At 31.3% G+C, this 8,887-nt stretch overlaps 1 protein-coding gene across 2 annotated transcripts in view; it reads left to right on the top strand.

Moving 5' to 3' along the window:
• Window positions 1–3,084, top strand: part of LOC107704554 (neutrophil cytosol factor 4-like) — a 35,820-nt gene extending 32,736 nt beyond the window's left edge. For both annotated transcript variants that reach the window (XM_016507506.1, XM_016507505.1), the window contains 3 exons: window positions 170–345; window positions 522–587; window positions 2,544–3,084. In XM_016507506.1, the coding sequence (XP_016362992.1) occupies window positions 170–345; window positions 522–587; window positions 2,544–2,751 (450 nt within the window). In that variant the 3' untranslated portion in view covers window positions 2,752–3,084. The remainder of the gene's footprint in view (window positions 1–169; window positions 346–521; window positions 588–2,543) is intronic.
• The last annotated feature ends 5,803 nt before the right edge of the window (window positions 3,085–8,887 follow it).

The following is an 8,887-nucleotide window of genomic DNA, read 5'->3' on the forward strand; positions in this document are numbered from 1 at the left end:
TGATAGACGGACGGACGGACGGACGGATAGATAGATAGATAGATAGATAGATAGATAGATAGATAGAAATAGTCAGATGATAGATGGACGGACGGACGGATGGACAGACAGATAGATAGATAGATAGATAGGTCTTCCTTTGCTCATGCCGTGTGTCTTCTCTCTGTAGGGCACACTAAGGGACAAAACTGGAATCTTTCCTGAGTCGTTCGTGAACATTATTAAACCTCTTCCGGAGAGTGACTCTGACGAAGAGGGCGGAGCTTCCAAGAGTGGGAATCGTGCTCAGAGTTCATACAGCTGCCTGCGCTGCTATCTGCTGCAGCCAGAGGGCATCGACACAAGGTCACACACACACGCGCGCATGCACATCGTCAGTTCATCTAAAAACATTATCCTTTTAATCACTATCACGTCTATAAACACACAAAAACATCTTAGCAGTCACATCACAACACCCTGGCAACCCCCTATTGACTATTTCTCAGCTAATGTGATGCTGTATTTATTGTCTGCTGTAGGGACATTTGTGTTGAGGAAGATCTCTCTATTCAACCGTCTTATGAAGATCTGCTTTCCCAAATGAGGTAATTTATCCCTGTCCTGTTCAGCTCTCTAATCAGGTTGTGCTGTTTGACATGTTGTACGCTCACAATGTGTCTCAGAATGGAAACATAAAAGAAAGCCTCATTAATTGAATATTCTAACATTTAATACTGTTAAAGCGTCTCCTAATCAGTTTATGTTTGTGTTTATTCTGTCATTCCCATCATCAGCATCTTTAATTCTGCTGTTCTTCTCACACTGAGGAGAGCTGGTGTCTCTCTTTAATATTCACACCATGTTTCCTGCCTTAACTCTAGTAAGAGAGGAGAAAAAGATGTGGTAGAAAAGAGAGAACGAACAGAAAATCATCCAGGAGTGAAAGACAGTCATTTTAAATGTCAAACTTTTCGGTCTGACCAGCAGAAAACACTTTTGTTTTGTACAGTGTAATAATTATGAATGACTTTTCTCAAATTTCTCATGAAGAGAACATCTAGCAGCATTTTTTTGCCTTTATTGTTATAGGACAGTGTAGATGAGACAGGAAGTGAGCGAGAGAGGGGGATGGGATCTGGAAAGGTCCTCAAGCTGGGATTCGAACTCGGGATGCCCGTAGCGCAACGGCACTTAAATTACAATTTTAAATTTTCAATTTAGTTACATACATTTAATAGTATTTAAATATTATTTAATAATGTAATATATTCAGTTGTTTTTTAAACTATTTTTATTACATTAATTGTAAATTAATTGATTTTATTAAATTCTTTGTATATTATATTCAATTATTCATTTCTAAAACGATTAAATATTAAATTATTATTATTATTACTAATTAAAAATTTAATTATTAACAATATAATATATAATAATGAATCTTATTTTTTATTCTTAATTAGTGCTGTCAAATGATTAATCACGATTAATCGCATCCAAAATAAAAGTTTTTGTTTACATATTTATATGTTTGCTGTGTATATTTATTATATATATATATATATAAATACACACACGTATAGTATATATTTAGAAAATATTGACATGTATTTACATGTATATATTTATATTCATATAAATATATTATATATAAAAATATTTAATATATAAACATAACATATTTTTCTTAAATATATACATGCATGTGTGTGTATTTATATAAACATAATAAATAGAAACAGTCCACTCACATGTCATGTAAACAAAAATTTGTATTTTGGATGCGATTGATCGTTTGACAGCACTAATTTAAATCAATGTGATAAACGAGGTAGGTCAAAAGTAATCTAAAAGTAATCTGATTACATGACCTAAAATGTGTAATGTAATGAGATTACGTTACTAACTACAATTTTGGTATAATAAATATACACAGTACACACTCATATATTATGTAAACAAAAAGGTTTATTTTGGATGCGATTAATCGCGATGAATCGTTTGACAGCACCACTTCTTAATATAATTAATTAAAAAAAATGTAAAATAAATATATACAATTTTATTTGAAAAACCCGTTGGATTTTTTAATTGATAGTATCTACATATGTTAGAGCAAAATTGATCACTCTGTAAAATTACAAACAATTAATGTTGTGCGAATTGTCAACATTTATTGCAATATAGAAAACAGATGCGAGTAGCTTCAAAAACAAGAGATCTCATACTAATTTCCATAAAAAAAATATTAACTACATCTTAATGCTGGATTATTTTTCCCAAGTAATTTTATTCTTTCAACAAACAACAGCACAAAGGCCACAAAACGATGTCTCGAGGGCCACGTGTCAAGTTGCACTGGATTAATGTTTAATAATAAACCTCATTTGCATGTTGAATATACATCTGTCATTGAATGCTGCTGTTGACTCATTTGCATAAAGGTCACATGACTGCCGACACAACATGGAGGCCTGAAATTGCATTATACTAATTATATTTGCACTTGCTGTGACCTCTAAGCTACTATGCAATTAGTTTCTCTCTGTTTACCCCCTCAGGGCCGTCTTTCAAGTGGAAGATATTGCTTTGAACTACAGGGACCCTGAGGGCGATCTGATACGGATATTAGACGATGAAGACGTCACTCTCATGGTGCAAGAGAGCAAACAGACGGGGTCAAAGGTCAAGCGGCCCGTGAATCAGTTTCCCTGGGAGCTGCTGGTCACGCATGCCAAAGATCTGTCCGTTTACAACACCGAGTATTGAAACGAGCGAACGATGTTCCTCGTCATTTCCAAATCATTGCACAACGTTTCTTAGTTTATGGGGTTTTCAAACTGAAAACTATTTTTGGTTACTAAAAGGGATAGTTTACCCAATAATATTTAACAATTTTGTCGTATTTACTCATCCTTGAATCGTTTGTGACTTTTGAAGCAGAACCAGTTGATCCCATCTGAATGATTCATTTATGAATCAGAATGATTCGGTTCACTGATTCACTGAATCACTGATCTGGTAACACCAGTTCACAGATCACTGGAAGATAATCAGTGAATAATAACAACGTAATTGTCCAAAAAATTATTAAATGACTTCAGACCAGTGTTATTATTAATATACTATTATAGTTTATATACAGTTCATAGAGATTTTATTTTTCATATGATCTGTTTTCACTTTTTTTTGTTGTTGTTGTTACAAGTGTTTGTAAAATTTCGGTAATTGTTTTTGTGTGTTTTTCTTTGACTGTTTTTCTTTTTTATATTTATTTTTATCTAATAGTTTGTTTATTTAGTTTTAGTTGTTTTAGGATTTCAATTTAAACTAAACAAAATAAGAAATGTAGCCTTGACAACTAAAAAAAAAAATATTTGTGTTTTCTTGTATTTTATTTTATTATTTTGTTTTATTCTTTTATTTTTAGTTTGTTTAGCTTGAGTTGTTTTAGTTAAATCAAGCAGACATGAGAAATATTTGGCAACTGGCAACTAGCTGAAATTAAAAAGAAAGTTTTATTTGATCGTTTTATTTTATTTTTTATTTCAAGTAACAAAAACATTTTTATGGTTTTAATTTGAGTTGTAATTAGGTATAATAACCCTGTCTTAGATTACTAAGCATACAAGTCATATATACATAAGTAATTTTTGCTGCTTTTGTGTCCTTTTTGAAGCTTTAAACCCTCTGTTTCTGTTTATTGTTGTTGACCAGCAGAAGGTGGATCTAAGGATGAGTAATTCATGACAAAATGTTCATTTCTGGCTGTTTAATTCTTTAACACAACCAGTATTTCACAGTGGAATCTGATGCTGAATATATTTTATACATTTTCAGTGCTAATAAATTATGCTTCTGTATTTTCAGCAGTATTGGTGGTGTGACATTTCACTTTTCTTGTTTGGTGAGGTTTTTAGCCAACTTCTTCTTTCAGTTCCTTTCATTGCCGGAAAAAGTCTTGTGTGTCGCATCTTGACTTGTGTGACACAATTATATATGTTATGTTATACTTTAATGTAAGCAGGGATTGGTGCTGATATCTATCACACGTATGCACATTTAATGCACATCACACACACACACACACACACACATACACACACACACACACACACACACGTACGTTTACTCTTTAGGCGAGTGTGAGGTTGATTGATGAATGTGTGGAAGGAGGCTGATCTATCAGCGGGAGGAATGTTCTCAACCTGAATGAACTACAGCTAATCATTAGCCGTGTTTGCTAAGGCAAGCTTCACTAACACATCGCTCATACTTAGAGTTAGTGATTTCAGCAAAACTCTAGTTTTAGGTATTAAGATACCTTTGTATATTATTTCTTTTCATCTGGTAGTAAATTAGGCAATGCAAATCATAAAAAAAACTATGTAATGTAATATAAAATAATATAATTCCAAACATTCTATTATTTTGTATCCGATTTTTAATAATACAGTTAATAATTTCATATGAAATAATGTTTAAAACATTTAAGCAATTAATTAATAATAGTATGTAATGTACTATTAATGTTTCAGTATGTTTTTTCATTTATTTTAATATTTATTTTTAATTTATTATTTGTAATATTTTAATTTATTTTAGTTTTTATTATAATTTCATATTAACATTTTAAATCTATTAAATTAAGAATAGAATAGAAAATAAGATATTATATGATAAATTATTGATATATTTTAATATTTAATAATATTAATATTTAAAACATTTAATCAATTAATAATAATGATAGTCTTTACATTTCTTTTTAAATAGAATTTGATTTCATGTAAAAATAAAAATTATCCATTAGTATAGAAAATAAGATTTATATTATGTTATATATTAAATTAGTAATGCAATAATAATTTAATATTTATTTGTTCTAATATTTAAAACATGTAAGCAATTAAATTAATAACTGAATATAATATATCATTTCATTGTTTTGTTTTTTCAAATATTAAATATTAAATTAAAAACAGAATAGAAAATAAAATGCATTATATATTCAAATAGTAATGTAATATCATTTATAATTTAATATATAAGTAAATATGTAATACTTAATAATTTAACACAATGATGAATTAATAATTAAAATATTTACAAATGTAAGCAATTAAATTAATAATAGTCTTTCCTGTTAATTTATTATTTCAGTGTTTTTGAAACATTAAATATTAAAGATTTGTTTTAAATTAATAAAAAATAGAATCTTAAATATGTTATACAAAATTTGCAATAATATAATATAATAATATAGGTGTTAGTATATGAGTTATAATAGATTATTAGACTGGCATATTGAGATTGTTTTTTTTGAATGCAGTTTTACTTTCTAATTTAGGGGAAGGAATCATATGGCACATTGAAATCTGCAAACAAAGCAGTTTTGAACCTTTTAGAGAGTAAACACATTTGCGGTCAAGCTGGCACAGGCACACACAAGTTCATAACACTTGAGGATGTCAGTGTGAGTGGCAGAGCCTGGGCTTCATCACAGCAGTGAAGAACAAGCGCTTTGGCGGTAAGCTCAACTGATGTTTCTGACTCATCTAATTATTATTCTCGTTTGTTAGGGATTATCCGGACCTTCCTCTTCGCCTGCTGTTGTTCAGTCAGTTTTCTCCATGCGTCCAAACATCTCTCTCTCCTCGACTCTGACTGTACTGTGGACATCAGTCCTCGCAGGATGTCCTCAGCTTGACACGTTTGCTCCAGGTTAGGGTTGTTTTACTCTAATCCGCTTGTGTTTCAGTATCATTAGGTGTTTCTAGCTTTTTCTACATCTTCTGTTCCCAGAATCCTCTGCTCTGGAGTCTTTGGCGTGCCGTAATGACTACCGCTCTCATATCCGCTGCAGCTGGAGAGACGATCCTCCTGTTCTTCTCTCTCTGCTCCACATGGATCCAGATGACCACCGGTGAGAGTGAGCCGCATCTTCATTCAGATCACTGGACATTAGTACAGCAATAATAGTAGAATAATAATCATTTAGGCATAAGAGTAGTAATTGTAGAGTAATAATTTAGTCATATTAGAAAAGTAATACTAGTAAAATAATAATTTATGCACAGGAACAGTATAGTAGTAGAGTAATAATAGTGAAATAATTCAGTTGTGTTAGTATATGAATAATAGTAAGGTAATAATAATTAAGTAACAGTATTATACATTAAACAATGTCAGTAATTGTACTAGGGACATTTTCATATTTAGTTACCCTACTTTGGACAGTAAAGACTTATATTTAATTTGTCCTGGTACCTTTTCTACTATAAAATATTTTACATAATTTTTTAAACAGCAGTATGAATTACTTAATTATTGACAGAGACGACGACTTATATTCAAAGGCAATCCTGTATGTTTTTATGGTAAAATATTGTTAAAATTATGTTTTTAAGTAGAAGCGTATGAATTACGTTATACTATTTGGGAAAGGGAACGTTTTATATTCTATGTAAAAAGTCAATTTTGTCTTGTTTTTATTAAATTAATAATGTATTCTGTAAGTAATGCTTGTAATACCATCACTGCGTTTTTGTTTTACAATAAAGTTGATAGATTTACAACTATTTTTATTATACATTTAGCAAAATAATATGTAGAAATTCAGTAGTTTTTATCTGAGTTGTATCTAAACTAAACTAATATAATATAATATAATATAATATAATATAATATAATATAATATAATATAATATAATATAATATAATACAGCATTCTATTCTTAATGTAATATTTTTGGTAATAAAACTAATCATTTAATATTTATTCATTTTATTATATTACATTTATTTATTAATATTTAAAACATTTAAGCAATTCAGTGAATACAGTATAATATACTAGAAATGTTATGTTATTACAAATTAATAGTATATTATATTAATTTAATTAGAGTCATAATAGAGTAAAATAATAGTTGGACAAGTAGTTTAGGAAAATGCTTTGAAAATCACACAGTTTAAAATCTAAAAACTGATTCATGATCAATCTGTGACACATACAATAAGCTAAAAGACTAAAATATATCTCATGATTGCTTGTTTTTATGATTTTTTGCTTTATTTCAGAGTATCGCCCTGTGTTCCGACTCCTAACCCTTCCCAGAATCCCACTGGGATGGAGAGAGTTTATTGTCAGTATAACACATCTCTGTTTGCCATCGGCTTTGATGACTTGTTCTTCTTCCACATGGCACACTCTTCCGGCATTTCCAGGACCTTCAGACTCACAAAATTTGGTACAATTTGTACAATAGATTTATACCATAGACATACCTAAGCATTGGCTATTTATGTAATGCTGAAGCTAAGTCTACTCTTGACTTCCCTATAGAAGATGCAGATCCATACTGGAATTTTTACCAGCTAGATGACACTCCACCACCTTCACCTCTGACCTCTGACCCCTTCAGACAGCATGACCAAGAGCGCTCAGTGAGTGTCAAAACGACCACACTTTCAGTCAAAGGTCATGCTAAACTGACACGAGAATGTCTTTGAAAATGATTTCTGACTTCCTCATGGTCAAAAAGACCAACATGATCTTTCAAGAAAACGTGACTGTTTTACACATAGACTGTAAAGAAACGTATAAAGTGGATAGTTCCGGTCCTTGATTCTGATTGGTTGAGCCAAGTTCGAAGCTGTTGTAAATTACTCTACAAACATATGCTGCGTCCCAATTCGCATACTATCCATCCTAAATAGTATTCGAAAATAGAATTAGTATGTCCCAAATCATAGTATGTTGAAACGGCTAATATTACCCACAACGCATTGCGCGGTGGACGAGGATTCGATTAGAACTACAAACACGCATAAAATGTGTTTAAAAACTACAAACATGGCAGATATGCGAGAGCGACGGACAGGCAGAGACTGGGGTTTGAGTGATAAATAATCAAGATTCAAGATTTTTTATTTGTCACATACATGGTTATATAGAGAATATATTACCAGCAGTGAAATGTAAGTCAGGTCCGCTCCATGGACAGTGCAATTATTAAAGAATACAAACACAAGAAAATTATATATAAATATAGGTATGGAAAAAGTAAGATAAAAAAATAAGAATAAAATAAAATGCGCGGGACAGTATACTGTAGACTTAATAAATATTAAGATGAGCAGGCAAACAGGTTGTTACATAATCAATGTCTAACCTGATTAAAAATATTTATTTAATGTTAGGCGCGTTATATGCGTTATATTTCAACATTGTGAACATTTAGGTTTAAATGTTTGGTCATTAACTTTTAAATGCATCATTATGCATACATGAAGAGAGTTCTCGGCATGATAGACCCGCGACTGGCAGATTTCTCTCCAATACGGTAGGAAATTGAATTAAACTAAATGTGCCTCGATGAGACAAGATGATTACAGTGCAGTTTAAACAGTGACAGAATGCATGTAACTAAGCAACAGAGCGTCCGTTAAAGACACAGTTAGGACGAAGTAGTATGTCCCAAAGCTTGCCTACTATTCTGCTACATACTAAAAAGTATGTACTTTTTCTTAACAAAAAGAGTACATACTTTTAGGGCATAGTATAAGTAGGCGAATTGGGACGCAGCAATACACTTTTGTTTACATTTGTGTGTTGCTCGGCAACCACTTTGTTGGAACCACAACCGTTTCTGAGGAACTACATTGTTTGGTGGAAGAATAATGTTTTTATTAATATCATTACACTTTATTTGCTCTGTTTTATTTTGTGACACCTTACTACGTATATGGAATAACTGTTTTATAAAAGCAATAAGCCCCGTGAAGCCATGGTTTACAGTGAATTTATAACAGCTAAGGGGGTTCGCTTCGCGTCGTGCCTAACAATGCCCCTTAGCTGTTATAAATTCACTGTAAACCACGGCTTCTTGGGGCTTATTGC

The sequence above is a fragment of the Sinocyclocheilus anshuiensis genome, unplaced genomic scaffold (genome assembly GCF_001515605.1).
Source record: "Sinocyclocheilus anshuiensis isolate Anshui unplaced genomic scaffold, SAMN03320099.WGS_v1.1 scaffold2038, whole genome shotgun sequence".
Taxonomy (NCBI): Eukaryota; Metazoa; Chordata; class Actinopteri; order Cypriniformes; family Cyprinidae; genus Sinocyclocheilus; species Sinocyclocheilus anshuiensis.